Source organism: Anguilla anguilla, chromosome 7, assembly GCF_013347855.1.
Source record: "Anguilla anguilla isolate fAngAng1 chromosome 7, fAngAng1.pri, whole genome shotgun sequence".
In the NCBI taxonomy this organism is placed as follows: Eukaryota; Metazoa; Chordata; class Actinopteri; order Anguilliformes; family Anguillidae; genus Anguilla; species Anguilla anguilla.
Window position 1 is genome coordinate 4,698,027 of NC_049207.1, and position 27,819 is coordinate 4,725,845.

The 27,819-nt window shown below is 46.5% G+C and overlaps 1 protein-coding gene across 3 annotated transcripts in view; it reads right to left on the minus strand.

The window, feature by feature from the left end:
* The window catches only part of ppfia2 (PTPRF interacting protein alpha 2), a 156,383-nt gene that overhangs the window by 88,904 nt on the left and 39,660 nt on the right, over positions 1–27,819 (minus strand). Inside the window, exon 1 of one of the 3 annotated variants that reach the window (XM_035426740.1) lies at positions 17,123–17,642. The exons of the other annotated variants lie outside the window; for them this stretch is intronic. Within the exon in view, the coding sequence (XP_035282631.1) occupies positions 17,123–17,203 (81 nt within the window). The 5' untranslated portion in view covers positions 17,204–17,642. Of the gene's footprint in view, positions 1–17,122; positions 17,643–27,819 lie in introns of those variants that run through there. 3 annotated transcript variants of the gene reach the window in all.

A 27,819-nucleotide genomic window follows, 5' to 3' on the forward strand; every position in this document is an offset into this window, starting at 1 on the left:
CCTCCTCCATCTTCGATGTTCTCTACCTCCATCTAAAGTGTAACGTTGCTGTGGGATCGTCCCGGGACCGAGCGTGGGACAGAGCCGGCTGAGAGCAGGCCTAGCCGAATGGAGAGAGAGCCGGGAGATTTCCGCCATCGCCCCGCGTCCCCTTCCCGATCCGGACCGCCGCGGACCCGATCGCGCGCACCGGGACGGTTCGACCGCGCTGGGGAGACCAAACTCATTCACACCTCAAAGTTCCCCCCGAATTCAGAAACGCGGTGCGGCGTGGCGTGGGTTCCCGCGAGCTGGCGCTTCTCTCCGGATCTACCGGGCATTCCACCTGTCCTCCCGAATAATGCATCTGTGCTGGAGATGAATCCCTGCAGCGACGATGCGTCGCCTCCGGATCTGCCGAACGAGGGAGCGTTTATCTCCGTGTTTGTGTTCAGTCTGCAGGAGCTTGCCTCAGTTATGCTCATGTGCCAGTGGCTATATTGTTCTTGTTGACAATACTGAAGATTAGTTGTTTTGTTTTGGGTTTTTTTAACCTCCACTGAGGGATTAAACGTAGGCTTCATTTGTGTTACAGGACACCAGCCAATCAAACCGCAGCACAAGGAAAAACAAACAATGCAGTGTTTTCCCAAAAATAAGGTGCGCTACCATGACTGTGTGGCAGCCTAAAATGGAAATATAACTATAAGTATAACTTTAAGTCTTCTTACCACCTAGGGCGAGGTTCACAGAAAAACATAAATGGGATGGAATAGGAGTTCCCCGCATGAAAAGGGCTGAGTTTTTGACCCCTGGTTTCCTGTTTGAAATTGTGTGGCTGAGCAGTTGCTCCCGGGCGGTGGAGGAAAAGATGTAGTTGTCCTTGAGATGGCTTAGTGAGTGACTCCTCCCCTGTGTTTCGCGGGGCTTTGACAGGGGGACGGGGACGGGGGGGGAGGGGGGTGCGTGTCACAGCGGGGGCTTTCAGCACGACACTCGTCCTGCCAGCATGCGTCCGACAGCAGGGGCCGGCCGCCACGGCAGCCATCGCCACGGCGACAGGACCCCATATCGCCCTCCCTTCCTTCCCCCACAGCCTCCGAGCCCTGCAGGAGCAAGGAGGGGCGGGACACATTCTGGCGAATCTCCCTTAAGATTCTGGAGCCCAGTCAAACGGGTGGGGCACTATCTGGCAAGAAGTGATCAGTTCCTCCCTTAGCTTCAGGAGCCCAGGAGGACAAATGGGTGGGGCACTATCTGGCAGCCAGTACTCTGTCCTGTCCTCATTTTTAAAACCCAGGAGCAGAATTTGGCGGGGGCGATTTCTGGCAGCCGGTACTCTACTCCGTTTCTGCAGTCCGAATCCCAGCTGGAGAATCTGGACGGGTATGTTCTGGCAAGCGTCGATATACTTCCCTACTGCCTGAATCCCCTTTCGCAGAAGATGGGGTAGGGCCCTATCTGGCAGGAAGTGAGCTCCTCTGTCAGCTCTGATTAGTAAAGGCTGCTGTAGGGGGGGAACGGCGTTTCGGCAAAAAGGCTTCATGCTGCCCGCGAGGCTCTGACCACACGACTGATGTCAAGCTCATTCACACCGAAAGACAAAACAGGCAAATCTAATGACACTGACAGAGAGCACACAGAGAGAAGCAATCTTCCACCACTCAGAGTGTCATTGTGTGAATCGAATTCAGAACAAAGAGGCACGGCAAATGGCTGCCTGCACCGCTATACTGTAATTACCTGGATAAGAACGCGATTGCGGTCAAACTTAAAACATGGTAATTATGCTATTAAGACATCTTATTCACGTTCGCTGATCTCCAGTTTGCTACCTTGTACCTCGCTACCTTACGACTGGGAAATGAAGTGAAATAATAGGAGAGGGTTTAATACTAAAGTGTTGCGACTCAAATTTACAGCCTTCCAGCAACAGAGGGCTTCTAGAAATTTATTTTTTCAGTCTAGCCAGATGTCATGTTAACAGGCTTGGTTGTAAAGGGACTTCGTCGGAGAGAAGGCCCATAATCTTTATACTTTATAATCTGAGCCAGTTAAATTATTCACTGGTTGTAGCATTAACAAGCTTAGGTGTTTCATTCCTTTAATTATACTCCGCGCTATCCATTTAAGATGAAATAGCGTAAATGAATAATGGACAACATTCCATCCAATACCATGTAATATCTCTTCTCCCAGAGGGTACATCAGCATCTATACTTCTATTTCAGCTCAGGCTATAAAGGGACCTTTTCCAAGCCTGATTTACACCACTAGCAACACAATCTACTTCAGTAGAAGATTGATTAATTAATCAGGTCTGCTCTTTGGGTATCCACAGAGTATATTAGGGTGTGATGAGCGTTTCTGAACATTTTTCTCAATGTCTCAAACGGAAAAAGGTCCATGATGGATCCCCCAAATGAGCACGGAGGGGGCTCGCCGCGGTAGCTCGTCACGGCAACCAGAACCGCATCATCAACCTGCGCCATTATCTGCCAATTATCTAGGCTGTCTGGGTCCAGGCAACGTGAAAAAAGGACCGTGAGAAATGAGATGTATCCACAGTCGGCTAATAGAACTTGATCATCTCCTTAAGCTGTGTTACATCTCATAGGCACCGCCCCCTCAACTCGATCGGCTAATGCCAATAATCTGAAATCACGTTTGTGACAATGAACTCAACATAACCCCGCCCACCAGCTTCTTCACGACAGCACCCCTGTCTCCACAGTCACAATAATGACTATCCAAAACAAGTGACTTCCAGCCAGCGTAAAAAATGATTGTACTACGCTGATGGCCACCCAGAGAATGCTTTTACTCAACAGAGGATTTTAGGCAGTAATCCACTGGTCGTTAGCAGAGATAAAACAGGAAAAAGCGAAGCGTGTTCTCTTCTTCCTGAAGATGAAGCAGAATGGAAAATCTTCGCTTGTCATTAATTCCCTCCCTGTGTTTATGTCTTTACACCCCAAACAGTCTGCTACTCATAACCCCATCCCCCCCCCAACTCCCCCCCCCCCCCACCCCCATCCGACCGTCACTCCGTTATTTCACCAGCTGAGCCTCGGCATTAAAATCCCCCAATAAAACCTCCATAACTGGTCTCTTTGTGGGACTGTCATTATGCAGATATCCCATAAACCAGGCAGCATCCAGAGGACTTGTGGGGTTACACACCTCCACACTGCACGCTGCATCGTCCAGCAATCCGGAAATTTCAGTCGCCTAAACAGAGGCAGAGGAAGTCCTTTTGGCAGTAAGGGGAAGCGTCTGGAACATTTCTGGAGCCTGTATTTGAATTTTCGGGAAATGCGCTGAAAGGCAGGGTTTAATTTTAGCCTCCGTTTTTTTGCTGATGCCCAAAGCTTCTTGTGCTCAAATCCCTTACATTGTATTCCCAACAATCCAACAGGCTCGCTTTGTCAAAGTTTGGCATTTTCAATGCTGTTCTCTCAAAACCGATGGAATGTGACTTTGTTCCCTCATTGGGCACCAATTATCTGCAGAAACGTTACACAGTTTTTGGTCTATTTATACATTTGAATAACTGATCGAAGAATTGAAGAAATTGAGGCAGTGACGGGCACACCAGAAGTACCATTGTGTGGGATTTTAACCCATAATTCTAGTTCTGTTGCACAATTGTAAATATTCCAGATTGGCAACTGAAAACAGCAGAAGGATATTTCCCTATTCAAAGGCAAATCAACTCCTCCAAAAACAACAGTAATCTCTAGCGTTTTCTGTCTGGCCTGCTAGCGCATCTGATTTGTGGGTGACCTGACCAGCTCCTCTTACACATCGGCTAGGTTACGGATGATCCTCGACAGTTAAGGGATTATTCGGCCGAGATCGGACCCAACGTTAGCTTAGGCCTGACCTCTCCGTGACCACTCTCCATCTCTCCAGCACTCTCTTAACTTCTCACTGGATTCCAATAGGCTTTTAAACTTCACTCCTCTTTAGTTCTTTCCACGGACAGGCAAAGCTGTGCTCAGACGCACCGAGCTGACAGAACGAACCGGATCCCTGGAGGTCTGGTTTTCAATCAATCCTGTAGTGAACATAACTGCAGTTTTTTTTTAAAAAGTAAGAACAAAAAGAAACTAGGATGTTTTAAAAAGCCTTTCCCGTGCTTTAACATCACAAGCTAGTTTGAGCAAAGGCCGTCAGGAGCAAACAATTATGTGCGAATTGGAAAAGGCTAATTTATTAAATGAGGCCGCGTTACGGCGAAGCCGAACAATAGCCGCAGTCAGAGCGACACGAGTGGAGAGAGCAGCCTCCACGCACACCGCCTCGCCTCTTAGGCAGTCCGCCGAAGGAACGACGCGTCCGCGCCTAATCCAGCTAAAATGAAGGCCAATCAGGCTCGAGCACAAAGGCCTCCACGAGCAAGAAGTTAATGCAATTTACTGGGAAAAGTACGTTAAACTCGGAGGCGAACCTCGCAACGGAAAACGAGCGAAAGGAGTAAAACTTGTTTTCCCGCAGCGTCACTTCCTGATTAGCACGCCCACGCTCCTCCCCCTTTTTCCACATCTGCGCCGGGCGATATTAAATCCTCCCACGCTGGCCTCACCCCGGCTCGAGACGAGAGGAACGCAGAGCTGCCCGGGTCTGAGCTCCGACCCGCGAAATATTACCGCAGAGGCGAGGCCCCGGACGGCATCGGCTGACCCCCGCTAAAGTTTCGCCCGCCTTGATCAAACCCGTTCTCTAGCCTGCCCCTGTCTCCTGCCGGTAACCAAAGCGAACCTTGTTAATGTATTTTAACAAGGAACTTAAATAAAAAATGTTCAATGACAGCACAACGGTAACCTCGATGGCTCGAATTTTTCCTCACTGATGCGAACAGACCACAGACTTACTGAGTCGATTGCAATATCTTGAGGAAATAAATCACTGTTCAACCAATCCTACCTTCTGTAGGACGCTTAAGAGTATCCAAATATGCAAAAACAGGAGCGCAAATCCGAGCGACAGCTGTCGGTGGCGAGAACAGACATTTACGTATAAAATGAAAAGATGCGTGCTGGTTGAGGTGTGACATGAAGGAAGTAGTAAAGAAAAATGCGTTCCATTATTTAAAATTTGAAATGAAGTTACAGCTGGTTAAGTCACCGTAAAAGTTAATGAGAGAGTAAATGCCTCACGGTAAGATTGATTAAAGGCAATGTAAAACACGCTATCGTTTCCCATTATTTTTTCCAGCTATTCTTTCTTTCCCTGTTTACATCAGCTCTGAGCCAGAGCACCGCTGCCACGAGGCACAGCCAGATGCTGAGACTCTCCCACTCATCCAATTTGGACGTCCAGCCGTGGAATGAAGACAAAACGCTTTATCAAATTTTACTTCCTGTTTCAGTACCTTGGACAGCAACACTGCTCCCCAGGCGTTTGAAGAAGGGAATGAGAGGGGGGTGGGGAGAGAGAGAGAGAGCGAGAGACAGAGGCGGAGACAGACGGAGAGTGAGAGAGAAAGAGAGCAAGACAGTGAGAAAGAGCAAGAGAGAGAGAGACAGAGGCAGAGAGAGACAGAGAGAGAGATAGAAAGAGAGCAAGACAGTGAGAAAGAGCAAGAGAGAGAGAGACAGAGGCAGAGAGAGACAGAGAGAGAGAGAGAGACAGAGGCAGAGAGAGAGAGAGAGACATAGAGAATCCCGCACTGTCCATTTAACATATATTAAAATGCAGGTTCACTGGCTTCCCGTGTCGGTTGGGCTGCAGACTGAAGAGGAAGAGGAGGAGGAGGAGGAGGATGCCCGTGAGGACACAGGCTCATTTACAGGCGTGTCAACAGCAGGGTTTGATCTACACAGAGCAGCGCCACTCCCCGCGGCTCCATCAAACGGCCGCGAGAGGAAGCAGGTGTTGAGCTCCCGCCAGAAACACTTCCCACGCACAACAGGGGAGGACGATTCCACGGCAACGGCGGGAGCAGCTGACCGCGGGCCTCCTGGCGGTACGCTGCGTTAAGCAGCGCAGTATAAAAACACAGCCCGCAGCTGAGCACTTAGCACTTAGCACAGCGGCGATCTGTGAGACAGGCCGGACTCAACACACGCAGTGCACAGAGCGGTCCGCACACGTCAGACGGCTCGATCAAATCCATCAGACGATCGCTCATCTCATGAGTCAATCAACCAGCAAAGCCTCCGTTCAGTTAATCCATAAACCCGAAAATTAGGTTAAACTGTTTTTAGAATTGCACTCGCCACAAAAATAAATAAATAAATAAATAAATAAAGGTCAGGCTACAGTGTTCATTTCATTGCCACTGTGACCCTGGAATCGTGCAATGCATTCTGGGAAAATCTGAGCAAGTACACACAGTACACAAGGCAGTCAGTGTTACCAGCATTACTGCAGGGCCAGTGCGCATTGACTCTACTTTCAAAAAAAATCTGTTGGTGCGCAGTTCTACAACTGCCATTATTCTTTCTGTTGTTATGGGAACCAACTAGGGAAATAATTGGGTATACACTTTTATTGGTTAAGAAGGTTGACAGTGAATTACAACACACCAATATGGATGCTGTATGGAATAGAAATATCAAGAATACAAACAACATTGAGAGCAAGTTAGTGACTCGGAAAGCCAAAATGCACAAGATCCCGTTTCCATGGATTGCTAAAAGCATCCGTTTGAATGGTGAAGGCACCGGAATCTGAGATGTCTTCACCGTTACTATGACGGTGGTTCTGGACGCCTCGTCCCGTTAGGACATGGTCTGAACACGTGGGCGGACCTGATGGTCTGGAATAAGATCTGGACTCCGTCGAGAGTCATCTGGTGCCGCATCCACACAGGATGGCATACTAAAAGCGATACGAACGGAGAAGATGTGTCATAAATCATGAATATCAACACGGCTAAGGGGACTTGTTTTTTTTTCCAATGCGAAGCACATCCATCCACTCACAAGAGTTCTGCATTTTTTGAAAGTAAACTTCAGTGGACTTCCTTCCACAACTTTTGGTTCTTTGGACCTGTTCCATTTATGAACTTGGCGAGCATTCAGGCAAATTCTTCATCATTTCACCCCTCACTGTTGTTCTGAAGTTAATGGCTGTTTTGTTCTCCGTGCTCCACATAGCGAAACGAAGCACAGCTCGCTCTGGACATTGAGCCAAGGCTACGAAATGTTAAAAGTCACATTTTTTATTTATTACGGTCGACTGCTCGCAGTGTTTCAATATCGGGGATGTTCTGGCTGTGTCAGTGGAAGGTACAATGGCATTAAAATAAACGATGTATGAGAGTTCAATTTTCCCATGCCGTGTCCACTACTGCTCCTTGCCCCAGACAAGAACGCCTGCCAAATGACTGTAATGTAATGTCATAAATATTGCGACAGCTCGGAAGACCAGTTGACCAATCAGCATCCAGAACTGGATCGATCCATTTTATAATTGGCCATTAGTGTCACCGGTGAAGGAGGGGAGTCTCAGTCAAGGGGACATCTGTGTGTCATCACACACAGCGCCCCCTTCTGGTCAGTCACATGCCGACAGTTTTCCGTCGAAAGTTAGCAAAACGTCAGCGTAATCTCCACTGGAGGACTAAAGAGAGATGAGAGGCAGCGTCTTGGCATCACGTGAAGCGCGCGTCTGTACTACACTGTACCACATGAACCAGAGGACAGAGGGCGGTTGCAGGAATGAGCATGAATACACGCACGTGAGATATTCCGAATGAGTATAAAATAGCGACAACATAAAAATAAAAAAAATAACACATAAGAGTGAATAACACATACGCGCTCCGCGTTAGAGGGACTCACAGACAGTCGGTTCCAGTCCGCCGCTCGTCCGCGCGGTGTTCGCCTGTTTCACAGGTGCTTGTGCAGTCAGCCGCTCCGACCGCGGCATGAATAATTCAGGCGCGCGAAACCTCCGCGCATTTTAATGGCACGAGTGTTCCGTCAGATTTCACCGACTCGCGCCTTTCCTGAAAGGGGCGTGTTTTTTTGTTTCGTTTTGTTGTTTTGTTTTTTTGGCTTTTCCCTTTCCGTGTTACGTTACATTACATTACATTACATTCATTTGGCAGACGTTTTTATCCAAAGCGACGTACAAGAAATCTTCAACGTCGAGAGGATGGGGGGGGGGGGGGGTGGATCACATGCGCGCAGACAGGAACTCAATTTGGCCGCCTTCGCTCTCTTTCGGGAGGCGCCCGTAAATGAATTTGCGTCCTTTCAAAAAAAAAAAAGGAAAAAAAAGTAAATAAATAAATAACGCCGGCGGAGCCTGTGTCAGCGTGCGTCTCATCGCGGCCGCGATCTGATTACGCGAGCCCGTTTTGTTTAATTTCCATCATGGAGCAGCACAGGCTCTGGATGCGTTCGGAATCGCAATGAAGGCGATAAGGAAAGCGTCCGAACCTGAATGCTAAAACCAGACTGATACTGGCTACGGCTGCGAGGCGTCAGTAGCAATTATCCGCTTCCGGCCCAGGAAAATACGGTTTCCTAATATATGGTGAGGAAGGAAATCATTTTCAAATTTCCTATATTATTTTGTCCGTATTTATCCGTATTTATTGTGTAATTCACACAGGTATGTTCTACTGGGGATTGTAAGTCTGATCATTTTATGCCCCCACAGCGCCAGTTCAAACAGGACAGGAATACAAGCTGAATGAGGATCACATCAGAACTAAAGGGTTTCCCACATTCATGGCCAACCCCATGTGACCGAAGGCTATTGCTCTCTCCCGATTGGCTGGTTTCCAAATCAGATTCCATGGATTGGCAGACACAAAAGAACATGCCCAGCCTCTGGCCTTAGCCTTGTGCAGGGCATTCTGGGTAGCCTGCACTTTCTCTTCCCCCTCCCATTAAAAAGAAGCTACAAATGCGCTACCAGAAGGATCAGACCCCCACCAGAGCGGCAGGAGCCCCCTTTATTCTCCTTTCTCCGTTTTTTTCAGTGTAAACTTTATTAGTCGACTGTGCTGTGATGACGATGTGGACAAAAAAGGGAGGGGGTGCGGGGGGGGGGGTGTGAGAAAATATGCTGAGCATGCTCAGAATGGCTGAAATGCCAAGTTAAAGTACAAACACGCACACACACACACACACTCTCTCTCTCACGCATGTGCACGCATGGTCTTCTCTCTCTCTCTCTCTCTCACCACATAAACACGCAAACACGCCCGCCCACCCTGCTCGCTCGCTCGCTCGCTCAGCTTTAATCGGCGCGGAATCCGTCAAAAGTGGGTCAGACGCTCCCCATCTGCCCAGGCGTGGCTCCAACGCACGCGGACTGATTAAAAAGAAAAAAGAAAAATAGGCCAAACATTTCAAACGCTGCGTTCCTACGGACAGGGGCGCAGGAAAACAAGATGTCCGCTCACAACTCAGGACAAAACCCCAGCTCTGTAGAGATACATCAAACACAGTGACGTTCCATCACTTTTTCCCCTCATGTGTTTGATGATTTGACAGCATTAAAAAAAAAAAAAACAGCTACTGTATGTGTTTTTACCTTTCCACTGGACAGACCATAAGGAGGAGTGGGAGTATAATGCATCGCCATGGCAGCCAGCCTCATTGCTTGGCAACCATGTGCTGCCCGCTCTTTAACGGGAAACCTCTTTAGCCGCGGCCAATGGCGTCTGACAGCGTTGATGGCGGGGACCTGTCACGTCACAGGATGTGACCATCCATCATCTTTCGCTTACAGGCCAGCAGCTGACCTTTGACCTTTATTTACGGAGACATTCTGGACCGATACGAGGGGGAAATGACTTAATCCTGACACGCATTCCTCGGATTGCGGGGCTAGGGGCAAGACGCAAAGCCAAACCACGCACGTTACTAACGCATTATAACATGCTTATGCTACCTGAAAGATGGGCACAGAATTAAACGAGGGCATTTAGAAAAATAGATATTCCAACAGGTATCCTCCTAATGAAGACTCAACCAGGTCTTGCCACGTCTGAAAGATCCGACATGTAAAGGACAACACAAAAAACTCAATCATACGCGTCAATAGTTGCACAACTGAGTGTGAACTGAAAAGCAGACAATCGGTTAATGAATCAAAATCACATTCCACACCAGAGCTCACCAAACAATGGCTGGTTAAAAAGCCTTTTTAAATAACCCAACTGGCCAGTTAAAAATAAAGGCCGTCAAAATAGAAAAAAAAGCAGTCTTACTTTAAGAGATTTTCTCAGCATTACACACGCGTTCTCACGACAGGGTTACATTCCCGGCTAATGGCTCTTGGCATGAAATCATCTAGAAAAAGTCCTACAATAAAGCACCATTGTAAAGAACTTAAATACCGTTTCTCTGTGTCGCATGGAATAAAATTTCATGAACTGGAGGGGACATGACCTTGCTAATGCACGTGTTTGTTTGGGTTCCTCAGCCAGCAGCCACACCACACCACCGTGTGTCACGCTCCTGAAAAAAACTGCTGACGATAAGCGTGTGCAGATGTGGCTGCTGATCGAATGGGAGGTCTGCTGGGAAAACAAACTTTCTGCTGCAAGTGCTGTTTGTTGGGTAGTAAGTGCTGTTGCTGGGTTACAGTCCGAACCAAACCTTGTCTCCAATGTGCAATGATGAGGAAACTGCAGAAGGAAAAACGCCACCTTCCAGATGAGATGTAAAACCTGTGGGCCTGACTCACTGTACTTACAGGGATTACTAAATATCCCGCAGCACTCACAAAATATAGGGGCTTCCCTGCTGTCCCGGCACAACTCCCCAAAACAGACGTTCTGAACTGGACTTGATGATACCTTCCCCCTCTCCAACCCATGTGTGGTGAGCATTCTGTCACAAAAAGGCTGCTTCACATGGATGGGTGCTACGAATCGGGGGTGGTCCAGGTGAGAATCCACTACACTTTGATCTAATTTATCCCCAGGTTATTGCATTACATGGGGGGGGGGGGTTAGATAAAACGAGACTGGGTCAGGACCCCCGGGGGAGAGGCAGAATCTTCTGTTTGACATTCGGTGCCCCTCCCTATCCCACCCCCACCCACCGGGGCAGCCGAGCTGGGCCAGTAGGGGGCGGCGGTGAGTGAGGCCAGGTTCACAAGGGGGGGTGGGAGGCGGCGGCCCCTCCATGACCCACGCATGCCCAGGTCCTGGCGTGGCCCTAGAAAGCACTGACCCCCGGGTACGATCGACTCGCTGCGAAGCCAAACAGGAAGCCCGGCAAACCACACGGGAGGGCGGCATCGGCATGACGACGATACCTCACAGATACACGCCCGCTCCCGCTGCGCTCTGCCTGACGACGCCGTACAGCGACTTGGAAACCGCTTTAGGAGACGACCTATCAGGCCTGCAGGAGCCCACGCGACCAATAAAAAGCCCCTCTTTTGCTCCTCTGGGAACCAGCATAAAGGAAAACGGTTCTGTCTGTAATCGTTTGGGTAACTGACACCGCGCGTGTATGCCGCATCTCTCGAAGGCGCGCGTAGGGACGCCAGTCGTAGCGAGAGGCTCGGCTCATTCGCGCGGTGGACTGGAGCTCAGGTTCGAAGCTGAGGTATCGGGGCTCTACCTGGATTGTGCTGCCCGTGCTTTATAAAAGAGCCCTGAGATCTCGGCTTCCTTTCTGCAGTCGCGGCTCCTCCGCGGCGGCGGCGGCGGCGGCTAATCGCGGCCAAACACCGCCGCGGGACTCGCGCCTTAGCGGGGGGAACCGAGCGCTTCTAATAATACGCGGGCGGGAGGAAGCCATTACCGCCAAAATGACACCTAATCTTTCAGCCAATCCCTGCAGATAATTACCCTATTGAGATCAGGTGCGGGGGAAATGATCACCTCAGGCCTGCTCAGAACGGCAGCCTGCGTTCGGGAATCCGCGCGGATTTGTCCCGAATGTGACCCACTGCCAAAAGCAAGGTGAGCGCTGCCAAAAAAAAAAACCCCCAAAAAACCGCGCAGTCCACTGCGCTAAAGCCCGAGCGCGAAAGTTTATTTTTAACGTCGCGCGTGATTCGCGTTTAAGCCCGTGCCATTTGGCACCTCTGTCCCGCCTGACGGGACGCTGGGTAAAACTCCGCGCGGCTGTGAGATCGCGCCTGCGTTGGCGTGGACGTCCGTGGCGGGCGGGCGAGGGAGAGAACGAGGAGCCGCCGCTGCTCTTAATGAGCCGCCGCCGCGGCGCGTCATCCGTCATCCGACAGAGTCCGAGCTCAGCACCGCACCGCACAACCCCCCCCACGGGACCCTGGAGCCCGCTGTCCGCAACTCAGCCTCGCCTTTTAATTGCTCCGGTCTGGTTTCCACTGGGGGGGGGGGGGGGGGGTTACAGGGAGGGAGGGGGGAAACTTTCCAGCCGAAGTGCCGCCCTACTTGCTGTGGCAGCAGAAACGCGGCTGAAGGAGAGCTCTGGAACAGGACTGCGCTTCGCCAGGAGCTCACATCGTCTCGCTGTCCCGCCCAGCGCGAGCGGGAGCGCTATATAATCTGGCTGGAACGCAGATGACACGGCATTTTCAGCGCCGCCCCCCCCCCCCCCCCCCCCATTTCAGTCTCTGTCCCATGCGGAGGAGGACGGCCTGACATCCACTTGTTACAGTCACACATGAGAACCCCCAGCCCCCCGCCCCACCCCACAATCAAGTGAAGAACAGTGCCTTAAGCAAACCTGGAAAAAGAGTTCATTTGTATTCCAGTTATCAGTCACATTGTTTACTGTTATCTAAAAGTTTTAATTAGTGTGATAGGCCTGAACACGATCATACCTCAAGGCTGATGTGAGAGACAAGATGGTATCGCTACCCTCAAACAACTCCATAGATTGTAAGGTTATATTTAGTTTTTTTTGGGTTATTTCAGTTTTAGTAATTGGCCCAGGCAGTTTTTTGTGGCCAATGAGGGATATTTCAGGTATTTACTGAAGTGTCAGATAACCTGTCTGCTTTACAGCAGCCAGTATGGGGGCAATTGAGGTTTCTGGTCGAAAGCAATCATCGCACAACAATAAATAACTGAACGCAGGGCATTTAAAGACATAAAAGCACTATTATATGGAATTATATACAACAGCTTGCTATACCACACAAAGAATGCTTAGAACGGCTTTTTACTGAGAAGGAAATTATCACTGCAATTAAATCCCTCGTCTAATAAGCTGCCTGGAGAAGACAGATTTCCGGCACAACTCGATAAAGAATTTAAGGACTGATCGTTGCTACTTCTAATGGATATTCTCAAATATGCATCTACAAACACCAACCCCCAGGACTCATTCCACCAGGCTATTATTACTGTTATTCAAACAAGCGCGAATCCGCAATAGCTGTGACCGCACACGCGCATGCATCCATGTGCGCATGCGTCTACGCACACACCCTCACACAAACACGTGACCTCTTCTTTGGCTCATGACCAACCATTCCACAAAATCTGTGAATCCATTCGGGAGTTATGCGCCTTTTTGTGATAGGCCACACCCATCGCCATGCCCCCTCTTGGTCAATCAGCCTGAAAGTTACTCAGCTCTACCTTCGGTCATGACCAACGTCCATGCCAAATTTCAGCCTCCTGGGGCGAAAACTGTGGCCGCTACGGGGTGGGACACTTTTGTGGACCAACAGGGCAACCGACCGACCAACCGACTGACCGACAGACAGAGCTATAGAGCTGCGGTTGCAGCTAAAAAGGGCTAAGGACCCTTTGAAGCCCATATACACAAGACCCCATTTAAAAGGTATCCAACCATGCTAATCTATAAATGGCTGCGTGGAGAGGACTCTAATGTCCCGCCAATGGAGGAAAGAGAAATTTCAGTTCTCAAAGATTTTCTTTTGGCTGTGTGAAACCTAAGAGACTTTATAAGGGTCACATTACAGGGCCCAGGGGAAACTGCCCGGGTCTTTGCCTGAGGAGGAACCATTCTTCTTCAAATCGATATAAGGAATAAACGGGGCTCTTATGACAGGGCTCCCCAAATACACACACCCAAAGTACGGGGGGAACGGGGTCTGGGGGTATTCGGTTGATGGTGAGTCATGGGGTGACCTTAGTGTCACGTCGATATTAAACTCCAGGTGCAGACTTGCCCGGTACAACTTTCTCCATCACCTCCATTCTGTTGTTTGAACTTGATCAAACAACAAAGTTTCTTTTTCACTCTGCATGTTAGTGTTCCTGGCGTGAGGTATGTGCCAAGGTATCCTTGATTTTAAGTGCCCCTTTTGAGACAGAAACTGAGGTGTGCTTATTGAATAATTTTTTTTTACGAATACCAGACTGTCCAACAGTCACAATGTAAGATTTGCTGATGTAGCACGAGTAGCGGCAGCGCAGACATGTCTAGCTCAGAGATAGAAATCTGGCTCTCTAATCCCAATAGCATTGTGGCACTCGGAAACGAAGAAATGTGCTCCAACAGAAAATATCACTTATGAAATCCGGAACAGAATGAACGTTCTATAGAATGTGGCACCCTTTCCTGACCTGTATGGAAATTTTACCCTTGAGTCAGGCTGACTGTGACATTCTCCCAGACACTGAAGTAATGTATTTTTCAATGATTTTGTTTTATTTATTTATAGGAATCTCAATGTATCTATTGAAGTGGCTGTACCTTTACTGCTGTATCTTATTTCAACTGCTCTGTGAGTGTGTGTGTGTGTGTGTGTAACGTAGACAGCAAGGTGTGCAACGTTCCGCCGACTCAAACACTGACTTTCCAAAAACACGGGCTTCCACGGTCCACCAGAGATGGGGGAGCGGTCGATGTGCGGTCGTATCTCTGGAGACCCAGGAAAAGGCACATCACGCCACTCAATTCAGAGTATACACGGTTTTGACATGGATGGCATACCATGCAGCACAAAAGGGTGAACAGGAGAAAGTGCGCAAGAGCAGAGCGTACAATCCAACTGTCTTATCATGACATCGAACAACGGCCACACCTCCTCAGAGCTTCATCACAACAAACGGGTTTGCGCGGCTTCTCTGCGACAACGACCTGTGAAACAGCCTGTTTCCGCCATTTCCGCTGACGTTACACATCAGAACCGAGCCCTCAGCCGCTCGCCCGTTAATTATCATCTTCCCGCGAAACGACCCGACAAGCTGACATACTCCGCAGGGCCCCCGGAACAGGCCGGTCCCTCGTCAGGACCTCTTTTTCTTTTTTTTTTTATTTTAGCGGGAAAGATGTTGGGGTCTGGTGCCTGGCATGCCTCAGGGCCCCACAGCAGGGGCCCGTGTAATTTGAATTGAGATGCGGGCCGCCAGCCCGCCGTGGCGAGAGGTTCACTAACAGCTGTCCCGATGTTGACTGTGCGGTCCAGTGTCCATGTAAATGTTTTTTTTTTTTTTTAAACCGCTTCCCATTTGAATCCTCCATTTTGACAGGCCGTCCTGTGTTTCAGCTGTTAGGCTGCTCGAGGGATTCCTTTGGGCGGAACAAGACCTTTCCACTGAAAGCGGATGAACACACCTCTGGAGGTTTTCTGTCAATAACTTTTTCACCCAGCTGAGTCCAGAACTGCAGTTTAGAGTAGAGAGGTTCCCTTAAAATACATGTTACCATTGCAGAAGCCAAAACAGGTTGGTGGTGGTGGTGGCAGGTAACATTCATGCCACATGTTTTTCTGTTGTTCGGCCATAAACGCGCAAAAAATGTAGAACAACGATATCCGTTTCATTGGACACCAATGCAGGTTTAATGCAACCATCCACATGAGTCAACTAAAATATCTTACCTACAGCTGTACATCTCTAACGAACCAGCCATGCAGGAACAACAAATAACTAGCAGTCAGACATTCGCCGCAACTCTCCCTCCTTTGTATTTTCCAGGTGAGTGCATCCGCACTTCAGCGCACTTGAACCGTTGAGTGGGAGTCCACCCATAATCCTCGGCAATCAGCTTCAGCAGACGTGCTCCGTGTTGATGTGGGAGTACCGACAAATCAGATTTCCGCTGCGCGCTGTGTTTGCTCTGCAGTCACACGACAGAGCATGACAGCAACAGACGACTGAACGTAGCATGTACTGAAATTAGCACGTCCCCCCCACCCCACCCACACACCTACATGCACACACACACACACACACACACACACAAACCTTCAGTTCTCTCTGTACGCCAGTGAGTTTACGAATGGCTTAGTGAAACCACAATTCGAGTCCAGCCACTCAGATCCAATAAAAGCCATTCAGACCGCATTATTAAAATGTTTGGTCTTCTGTGGAGGGGACACGTTTTGAAAAGATAGGCTGTCACCTCCCCTTGTCTCCATCAACAGAATATTTATACACATTTGCAATGATTCGAATGCTTTTCTTGATGCACCTCGGATAATTATATATATATATATATATATATATGGGGGTTACAAAGACAAGAATGAGTAACTTTTAATTATGCATAGAACAAAGCAGTATCACTTCAAATGCTGAGTGATTTATAATAATGTATTTAATGACTAGAGCCGTTTCATGCTCCTCAAAGCAAGCAGTCGAAGAGCGAAAGCGTTAACGCGATGCCTATTTATACGCGACAGCCATGTGACACTCTGGCACGAGCGTTCTCCGAGGAATTTATATTTTTCGGTTGACGCCTACTCAAGTGTCTCCGAAAATGACATTGCTGCTGAGAGAACCACAAGACTAATTTAATCCACTCAAAATTATAAATCCGTGACTTTAAAGAATCGGACATTTACATTTTGTAGATAATATAGTTTAATTAAATTGTGACAATGAGGTATCAATGTGCGTAAAGGTAGGCTATATATATGATGCATGATGCATTGATTCTAAATTATTCAACTTTGCTCGTATGCATAATATTCTTCTACCTATGTTCGTAAAACAGATCGGACAAATTCTACAGGACATTCCACCCACCATGCATTTGTCTATAAATTGTTCCCAAATATTGCGATTTGGGATCTTCTGAAGCGAGCAAACGTCAATTAACCGAACTGCATCAGCGCCGTTTTTATTTCCATACTCAAAAATCTAATGACACGAGAGTCAGTGAGTAGTTCCGCACGAGAAACCGCTATTTACATGCATTCTCTTTTGTCTTACAAGCACAAATGTTAATACGTACAAGGCAATAGCAGCATTACACACGATGGAAAAATATGTGTAGCCTAATATATGAGGGGAAAAAGAAACACTTGCCTGGAATGTGTAATACCTTGTCCCATTGGGTGGGTGTACCTTTGGGGAGTTCGCCCCCGTATTCATATCGGAGAAAATCATATTTTCCTCGAAGTATTCCAGAAGTAGAGGCGTGCAACGGCGGCTGAAGTCGGCGCCTAATTCCGTCGCTTGTGTTCAGCGGGACGAGGTAAAAGCGAACTCAAACCTGCCCCATCCGACACCTTGAGACAATACTTTCGGCACCCGGGCGGGTACCCACATCGGTGAATTTAAAGGCACAGCCGTCAAATCACGGTAAACGGAACGAGTACCTTCCAGTTGTTTTCTCAGAAAACAAACGCGCCGACGACAATGCTCGCACTATCGATCGCCCGAGTGAAATGTCAGTGCCATAGATCAGCGAGAGCTGGGGGCGAACCGAACGGACGCTGACAGAGACTCGGACAAGCCCATCTGTTCGCTCAGATAATCACCTCCCTTTTCCACTGCCCTCAGATGTGATTATGCAGAGCATCACAGCCAGGCTAACCAATAACATATTGCCTCTTCTGAGCGAGCGGCGCGCGTGTGTGGAGAAGGGAAACCTCTTCCCTCGGCAAGAGACCGCGAGGGCTAGTGCCAACATTCCTGAGGTGCTTATTTCCCTTGGGAATAGAAAACAGTATATATGGCGATTTAATTCTCTTTCACGCGTAGCCAATTGTAGGCAGTGCTCTTCGCGCATACAATCGCGCGGGCTACTTTTTGAATACCGCATGGCGGCGCTCTAGAAAGTGATAATACTTTATAGTAGGCTATGTCTGCAATGCACAGCATCCAACATTTTTGTCTAATATAGACATAATCATTTACGCCTTTCTGTTGTTGCTTGCATTGCTGAAAGCAATTTCAAAAGCGGGATAAAATATGTAAACAAGATTAGCCTACAATTAATTCTATGAGATGGATTTGCACATTGCAGTTCATGGAACGCATTGTAACAATGAAATTCTTATTCTCAAAGTCCGACTATTTACATCGCGGAAGATAGATTACCATTGTAGCTCTTCGTCCAAGAACCCAAACAAAAGTAAAGCATCTTCAGGCAACAGTTGTAAAACCCTTCCTCTGAAAGTATATTAACTGTTCGTTTTTTTTTTTTTTTTTAGCTGACACCCCAGTCTAATCCAACGCAATTAACATACTGTATATTTAGCTCTTTTCACTTATAATCGATGCGTAGTGGCTATATACTGAAACAGGGTAGGTTAGAGTTTGTTTCCTGTCTGCGTTTAAGTATCAGCTCCTTCCCGTCAACACCGCAACACTCCCGAGAAATGCCCTAGTTTATTTGTGTGTCTGCATCAAACGAGCACGTGGATTCTGACAAAGCGGCAGCGCGCTGCGATCCTCCCGAAGGCCCTGGTTGGCAGCGCACTGCAGCGGAACTCCTCGCTGCCCTGCGAGTCAGATAATTTCCTATTGAGCAGTCCGAGGCTAATCTGTGCCCCAGAAACGCCAAAGGCTCTGCCGGCTATTTTAATAAACTTAAAATCAGCCACAAACAGAGGGCAACAACACAAATCAGCAAAAACAGAACAAGAGACCCAACAAGTATGTGCGCGTGCGTGTGCGTGCGTGTGTGCGCTAGGGAGAAAAATATTACTCTGAATTCTCCTTAAATACCAATTCTCGACGTATGATTTAAATTCATCATAAGTACATTCTCAGAAGATAGAGTCCCAGATGGCTTCTCTCCGTCTGCATTGGAGAACCCTGTCTACTTCAAGGGTTCTTTGTTGGGAAAAATGATTCTGGGAGCTCTGACACATTTCATGCCTACCATAGAGGGCTGAGCAAAAAAAAAACTAATAGCATTCCCCTATGTAGACAAGCCAAAGAACGCTGTCTTTCGGAGAGTGTTCTACGGTTGCAGATTGCTGCTATACAGCTAAAATCGCACCAACGATATTGCATTGCTTGCATAGTGTCATGCATGCAATGCAAGGAGAGAGAAACTAACTTTCATAACCAAACTAACAATGAACAGTTATATCTCTGCATTCACATTTAATGAGTTAGAGCCCTGAACACATGCTACTAGTAACATTGCCCTAAGGAATAAGCATTTCATTTCTCCATCCTGAAAGGCGGGAACGATCTCAACAGTGATTCTATTGACAGGCAACCAATAAATAGCCGACCTTACCGAAGCCATGATTTATAAATGCGTAATTAAGTGCTGACAACGTTATTTATAGAGCAACTCTAAAGTTGTATTTGCTACAAAACCCCCCCGAGATTAAAACGTTTCTAAAATGCCTCAGTGATGGCTTTTGATTTCTTTTCTTCCACCCTCCATGTGTTCTCTCTATAAAAAACAACACTTCATCCATTTAGAATGAATGTAGCATTGAGCAAGAGCAGCTCTTAAAAGCTGCCAAGAGGCCTTTTACAAAGTGAAGGTCTCTTAGCTTCACTCTCCCGCACGGTACTTCTGTGGTTCGGGAGGGGCACGGCTGGTTTGACACAATTTTCTTTTTTTTTTCCTCCATCACCTGGGAAGACCAGTGAATGGGTTAAATAATGCAAACCCATTCCTAGGCCCAGTGCCTTTGAAGACCATTTACTGAACTTTACTCAACCGAGGACTGCACTCGCTTCCTTTTGTGAAACTTTATTTACAGCAGCATCCTAGTGGACATGTCCCATCTATCATAAAAACACATTCTTGTACAGCAATGTTGTTTTGTAAATGGCTACCTGAGTTCCTCCATGTACCTATTCGAGAATGAAATGCACCAAACCCTATGATGCGTCCAAGCCAGGTACTTTAATTTGGAATAACAATAGCAACGGAGTAGTTTGGAATGCCTGTACACAGCGTATAATATGTCAGCATAATGGGGCATATGTCTTCTGTGGGATCTGAACCAAAGCTCATCATTTAGCCATCGCAAAACAGGGGATACAATTAGCCCGCTTAGCTAATAACCAAACTACCCATCAACAGAATTAATCATGCTCCTACCACTTTCTGCCGGAGCCTCATATAATTCAGTAACAGACATTCCCAAGCTAATTTCTTTCTCTAAACTCTACTATATCTGGGGGCACATTTTTTTGTAAAATTAATAATGGTAGTTGTACAGTTGATGGCCGCATGTGCTTGATGATGAGAGGTCTCTTCTGACACCATTGGCTTTGGGCCCTTTTTCATAATTCTCACGAATGCATGTCAAAGACCGAATCTACTTGGTAAATGACATCAGTTACAGGACGAAGACGATTTGAACGAGACGCTATTTGAACAGAAAAAATAAAGCGAAACCGTTAAAAAAAAAATTTTTTAAAAACCGAGCAGCACATTTTCCAGGTCCAGACCGGCGAAACGATTTCAGACATTAATTTCAATCACAAGGCTGCTGCCTCTCAGTGAACGCTGTTCAGGCACACGCCTGGTGCTAATATGATGTAATGGCAGGGCGGCGAAGCCCAGCGTGGTTTTTTCGGTTAATGGGACGAGGCGAACGGAGGGGGACCGGATTCATTTCCACTTCTCCAGCCTCTGGTTCCTGAGGGCGGTGATGAATCCAGAAACGCGGAACTGATGTCCTGGGGTCCCGGCAACAAGCGCCGGGGGAACGACGGAGGGCCCGGGCGGCAGATGGGATCGCCCGTCTGCGGGGAGAGAGAGAGAGTGTGTGTGTGTGTGTGTGTGTGTGTGTGTGTGTCTGACTGACCGTGCTGCTCACATAGCCACTACACAGCAGACTCATCTGAGACCAGAGCCAACACAGGGAGAGGCTGAGTTCGACCTGTGTCTCATTTCGAGAATTGTGGGTAAAAAATTACGAGCAATCTGGATATTTCTGTACTATGTCCTTAAAAAAAAAAGACAGCCATCTAGCAGCCATTAAAACTGCCTAGTGATGTAATCTCACAGATGTGCAGTGTAATTGGCTGTGAGCTACGAAAGCCCTGTATGCTCATTGGTTGGAGGGATGAAGCGCAAGAGCTCTCATAAAATTAATGCTTTGTTCCATCCTTCCCATTGCCTTTGTGCTGCAGCTTCAGAATGCTCACTACCTCTTGCTTATTAATAAGAAGCATTTACTTTAGAGAATTTAGATTTATTGAGGAAAACGAGCAAGATTCACAAGGGAAAGATTCAAGTAGCAAGTAATGTGCAATGTTCCCTTTCATGAACATTGTTCAGCCGAAGATTATGTATTCCAGAGAGTACTTTAAATTGATTCTATATGTTCAGAAAAACATATTATCAAACTGAACAACAAGCACTGGCAAATTCAACGCACCAGTAGGTTAATATGTAAGTCTCTTATTAGAATACAAACCCCCTCATTTAACAGAATGAAAATCACTGCCACTAACACTCCTTGTTTATCTAACACTCACACAAAAATATGTTCTGCTGTCAATCACATTGCAAATCTAATTTATTTCTGTTTGAAGGCGGCATTCAAGCATATTTAATCCAGTTTTAAGTTACAGTAGAAAACTCCTCAAATACTATTCATTTTATATGCTACACAACAGTTATATAGCGTAGTGTAGAATGAAGTGAGTGTGTGTGTGTGTACACACTCACATATATACAGTATATGCTTGTGTGTTTGTAAGTGCGTAGATGTGTATGTTTGTTCATGGGCATGTGAGTACTGTGTGTACATGTGCGTATTAAAGACAAATTACAGTGCTTTACGTTTACTGCAAGGTTCGAGGACCTTCCGCAACACGGAAAAGAGCTGGGTAGCTTATTTTGTCGTTTTGTGAAATTAATATGTTTAACACAACCGCAACAACCAGAAAACAACTTCTACACGGGGTAAGAATATATTATTATATTATAGTGGGGTGCACTTCAGGACATCAGATTACAGTGATTCTAATATTCATGTTGTGGATTCATATCATATTCAAATCATATTGCGATTTTCTTCAGTCCCATGTCAGCGTTTCGCTTTTTCACTGACTCCGTTCACACCCCTGATTATTTGAACAAGATGTCTACCCGAGGCATTTAATTTTGCTCATGCAACATACCCAACAATTGCAAACGAGCTAGCGCTAGCCAGTGTTTTTTTTTTATTTTTATGAATATGTCCATGGGAAGCTCTTAGGCACACAGCACTGGAATGCTGCAGTTGATTCCAGTTTCCTTGCCAAGCTCACAGACAATTAAAGCCTGGTGCTGGTTTCAATGATCAGCGTGTGTGAGCAGTGTAAAAGAACTGGTACAACTGGATCCTGCTGATATTGAGACCAAGTGACCAATGACAGTACTGAGTATTCAAGATGTAGGATTATTAATGCTACATATTAAGAGCAGTTAACCACACTAGTAATCTCTGTTGTAGGATTCCTGGGTTTGCTGAAAGAAAATGTGACCTAACAAAATGGCGACCTACATGATGTAATCTGCAGACATATATGATGTTTTATGTAATGCTCAAATATGAAATTCAGTTTTAAGACCCTAAACCCTGCTACCTTTATATAAAGGACAAGTGATTACAATTGAACTGAGATGAAAACAAAGTGTGTTTTGTGTTAGTTCATCAAGGCCACTTCATAATCACTGCAAAATAACGAAGAAGGTACATTTTTAGAAATGTACATTAAACCACTCCTTGAATACCCATCGAGTCTTTTGCTGAATAATTCAGAGATTTTACACTCGCGAACACGACGGGATCACACGGCGTCGCCTCCGCCTCGTCTTTCACGCGTGTCACGAATATTCTGGGGCGTCTCTGAAACCGAGCGCTGCGTAGCTGAACTTGAACTCCTCACCTCGAGTATTTGCGGGAGTCTGATTTCAGGCTCGGCGATATTAGGACGTTCGCAGAGCGGAGACGGGGGGGGGGGGGGGGGGGGGGAGAGAACACACACCCAGCAGCAGGTATATGCCGTGCATACGTAATGCGCCGTACATTATGAATCGCTCCAGGACAGCGGGAACGAGGCACAAGGGAGATGAGATCATTAGCATTCCCACCGTCGTGGGAGAAAGCCGCACAATGTCAAAATACCCGGCTTTAACTACGCCACTAGACAGGCTGTCATAGAACAAGGATTTTAGACACTGTGTAATTCATATATAATATTTTTTTTTTTTTTTTAAATAAATCGCAAATGGATAAATAATTTACCTTATTGCAATACCAGGGCGTCACGAGACAGAGAAATACGACTAAAAAAAATTCATCAGATTATGACAAGGCCCAAGGGTGGCGCGCGATGGATCCGTCTAGGGACGTTTACAAATCTAGGACGAGATCAGCATCAGTTTCCCGCGTGGGAATCCAGCCCTCGATTTCGAGACTCCCTGCTTTGATTTAGGACTCCGTGCCGCACTTCATGTCTGGTCTCCCCCCCGGGGCCGTCTGAGCTGCGCCCCTTACGTCGCGTCGTGCTGAAGTCCCAGCCCGTTGTGAGCAACACCGTGCAGCCATTTGCATACCTGTTTCACGCCAAATTAAACAGGGGAGCACATTTCACAGAAAACGCATTCGCCATTTGAGCCGAAGCAATAAGAAAGAAGTTTTCTCAGTATTTCTTGACACCGTGGTTCGACTTCATAGTTCTCTGAAATGACAAGTTTTTTTTATTTTTTTATTTTTTTATCATACGCTTGGAAGAAATTTCCTGTTTGACACCACCTGTCTGAACAGGGAGGAATATTCCGGAAAGGCTGTGCGGCTTGCTGATAAAAAAAAAAAGAAGAAAAAAAAAGTGTGACGCCTTTTTGCAGAATAAATTAACCATCAGCTGCCCGCATCTCGGAGAGAATCTTCGTGACGACGGACCTCGGCTGCCAGTCACCCTGTCCTCGGGAGTGACATCATCGACAGAGCTGGCCGGGAGCCATCTTGTCGCGCAAATGGGATGTGGCACGCGGGAGAAAATGACACGCTGGGGCCTGCTACACCTTTCAAGGGTACGGATTTGGTGGGAGGAGGGGGAGGGGGGTTGAGTACGACACACAGGGAATTCAGACACTTCCCTCCATTTTCCTCACCACACAGCAGGTGATGCCGTCTTCAAAATGTCAACGGCAGGCTACGTTCAAGTATACAGGTCTGTAAAAATGGCAATACCCATAACAAAAATGAGAATAAATAAAATATACCTCCGAATGTGTTATATCAAATATGTAGGCAGAGCCGTACAGGTAATGGAGAAAAAATCTCAAAAATGTCAGTGGCGGGCTACTGTGTATTTAAGTATACACATCTTAAAATAGCGACAGTAGCCATAACAAAAATAAATAATAACAAAATATATTTGCAAATGTATTATATAGAGAAGCGGCGCAGGTAATGAACACAGTCAAAGTCAAACAGCTTTCCAACAGTGAAGAGTTCTGAGTAATAATGACGGACACATTATCCTGGAATCTTTGGGACGCCATCTTTGTGATTACTGATCTCACCAGTGCTCTCTGTCTCCACAACTGTCTTGAGTCTGAGACCCATAGACATCACCAGATGCTGGGTGTCTTCCCTGGTGATGCTCTGCCAGGCCCACACACAGACGCACACAAGCGCGCGCACACACACACACACACACGCACACACACACACTCCTGATGAGCTGATAGCTTATCATCAAGAATCCTCGTTTCTGGACACTATTTTCGAGGGATGCGATGCATTTTTATTAAAAACATGCAAATCTCAACTGACTTAAACTGAGGAGGTGTGAGCGAGCTAACAGGTATCACTTCAGAAAAGTACACAAGGTTCTATACATCTTTATGGCCGAAACTCATAAACAACCATGTGACTGACTGACTCACACATTAGGCTTACATGACCAATAGACTGGTAGAGTTGCCCTTTAAATGCTAGCACAGAAAGATGCCAAATGGAAGAGAAAAAGAAAACACTTAGATCTTAAACTCCCAGAACTGTTAGAGCAAGCACTATTTGGTTAAAAAAAAAACTGAAATGGAATGAACTTTTACTGCAAAGTCCCATTTGGGTTTTTTTTTTCTTCTGATAAATTGGCCATTTGCCACTAATATAATTCAGCTGTAACTTCAATGTACTTTTTTGTTGTTGGTCAAAGTCATTTAATAAGCACTAGGCAGTCGCCCAGTTGGGCACATCAAGGGCAGACTAAATAGAGGCACATAAAGTATTGATTTTCCTACTGCTTATATTCCCTGTGGTAACATAAATATTTTTGTCAAGGTAATTCATCGTTCGAGATTTACTAGATATCTTAAAGTATTAGCTAATGTTTTTTTCTGTTGACGGTGAAAGTCTTAATACTAGATATCTTAAAGGAACAAAAGAAAAATGTTGGCCTTATAATTACCTGTAGACTGAATTTATTGGAATACCTAATAATTACTTTCATGCTCATATCGTGAGCTGTACTGTGGAAAGTAATGTTTATGATCGAAAACTTTCAGGAATCGATTTTCTCTCTCAACTTTCACCTTTTCTTCTCACTGAGTAACGTCTGGCAATAGGTGCAATATGCATAGGTGTCTGTTTTCTGTATTAAAAAAAAATCAGTTTGGCAGCAATAACGCTATGGGTAATATCAATAAGGGTAACATTCAAAGTCAAGAATCAACAAACCAATTTGCTAATTATTAGATGATTGTCTTGACTGCACAAGGTGTTTAATGCAACCAGATACCTAAAGTGGGTAATAGGCAACCTTATCCGGATAGTCTCACATGCAAGCATATAAGCTTTTGTCCCTTGAAGTAATCAAATGCGGACAGTAGCTTCAGTGCTGCAAGGGCGCGCTGGATTAGATTTGAGCCAGTGATTGTTAGCGAATTTGAAATTCAAAATGGTTTAGCTGTGACATTAAGCATGACTCAACTAAACCATTTAGAATTTCAAATTGGCTAACAATCACTGGCCCAAATCTAGTTGCACCGGCTAGACATACAATGGGGCGTAATTCAGATGTATGACTATACTGTACAGAGGTATTAATAGAGGTTAATGTCATTCACGATTAGGAGTAATGTGCATATACATATGTAGTGCATCTCCCTAAATCATTCTAAACTTGATACTGGTGCATTGGTGCTGCTGTGTGACCCAGGGCAGATTAAACCTTAAGTGAAAAGTGTAGCTCTGCAGGGTCGCTACTTTGTGTAATTGTATCAAAGCTAACAAATAGAATATACAACTGTGGATCTTGTTACTAACAGGGAGTGTTGCTGAGCACGACTCTGAATTTATTTATTATTGTGCTACAGTATAATCCAGTACAACATTGTTTGTTTATTTGAATAAATCAATTACCATGGCTTGCCATCAAAGCCTGTGTAGATTCAAATTTACATTCAGTTTATTCTCACATTTTTCACCCAGTGTAGTGTTTGTGCCAGATATTCAAGCACCCTTAACCCTTTTAAGGTGTGAGGTCACAAATATGCGATCAGAATGTTCTTAACTGAACATTCTAATGTTGATGTCACAATCACGACTGTTAATGGAAAGCCATGGAGTTCTAGAACACCGACTTGGAATTTTGAAAAAAAAAAAAAAAAGAACATTCCAAAAAACCTAATCTTCAAAGGGTTAATAAGTGGCACAGCACTGCCCCAAGTACAGTATTTATAAATCTCATTCCCACCTGTATCACCTCTGCACAGCTGGACCCACCTCTGTGTAGCACAACATAGAATCCTGCTGATCTCCGGAAATATGCGCTATGGCATCACATGCTTTCCACTACTCTAAAGCGACAGAAACGGCAACGGCAGGAGAGAAAACACACAGGGCCGCCAGGGACCCTCAGGTGACCTCAGAGTGCAGGGTCATGTTGGTGCGGAGGAGTAGTTCCCATGCTCCCTCAGCAGGGGTCAGTTCGCGGGATCGAACGTTCGCTAACCGGAGGGTTACGCCCTGCCAGGGATAAAAGGCTGGGGGCTGCTATTGAACTGCGCGCTACCCTTCCGCGGCGACCTCGCCCGCTTCCCCCGCCCCCCGGCGTTCTGCGTGCTCTAGAACCCCAAAAGGGGACGGCGTTCCACGGTCGTTTCGGCAGTCTGATCACATTCGCCCTCGCCGAAATGACATCACACAGCAGCCGAGATAACGGGCGCGGCGCTCATTCCGTGTGAAAGGACTCCTATCTTCACCAAAAACTGTCCACTTTATTTTCCGGCGTTTGCAAAGAAGCGAGGCACGAATATAAATCAAATTTCCTTTTGAGTTTTTTTTTTTTTTTTTTTTTGATCAATCTGAAATGTGAAATGATCTGTTGAATGGACTCCTGAATAGCGTGTCGGGTTCAGATACTCCTTTAACCTGCATCGGTGTGTCTTGTGGCCTATGGGGGGGGGGCGGGGGCCGGTGCACATGGGGGACACCATAGAGTCTTCCCAAGCAGGGTAGATTTCAGTTGCCAGGTTGCCCATCACCTCATTGACTCAATTTTCCAAGGTGGTGGTTGTGCAAAAGAAGGGGCAATGTGACATGGCAGTTCAGTGTGCTGGTGAGCAGCCCTCCTGGGCAGACAGAATATGCTCCAGTAATGGGATAGCCTACCACTGCAGCTCGGCATTCAGATTCTGGGGCTTAGAGCAGAATGGTAAACAAAGGTATTTAGAAACTCCACAAAGGATTAACTAACGTGCGCAGTGTGTAATCTCATCTACATACGCACTTCAATTATTTCCTTTCTTCTTTATCCCAAAACGAAGGGGCCTCGCATTCTGCATTGGTGAAATG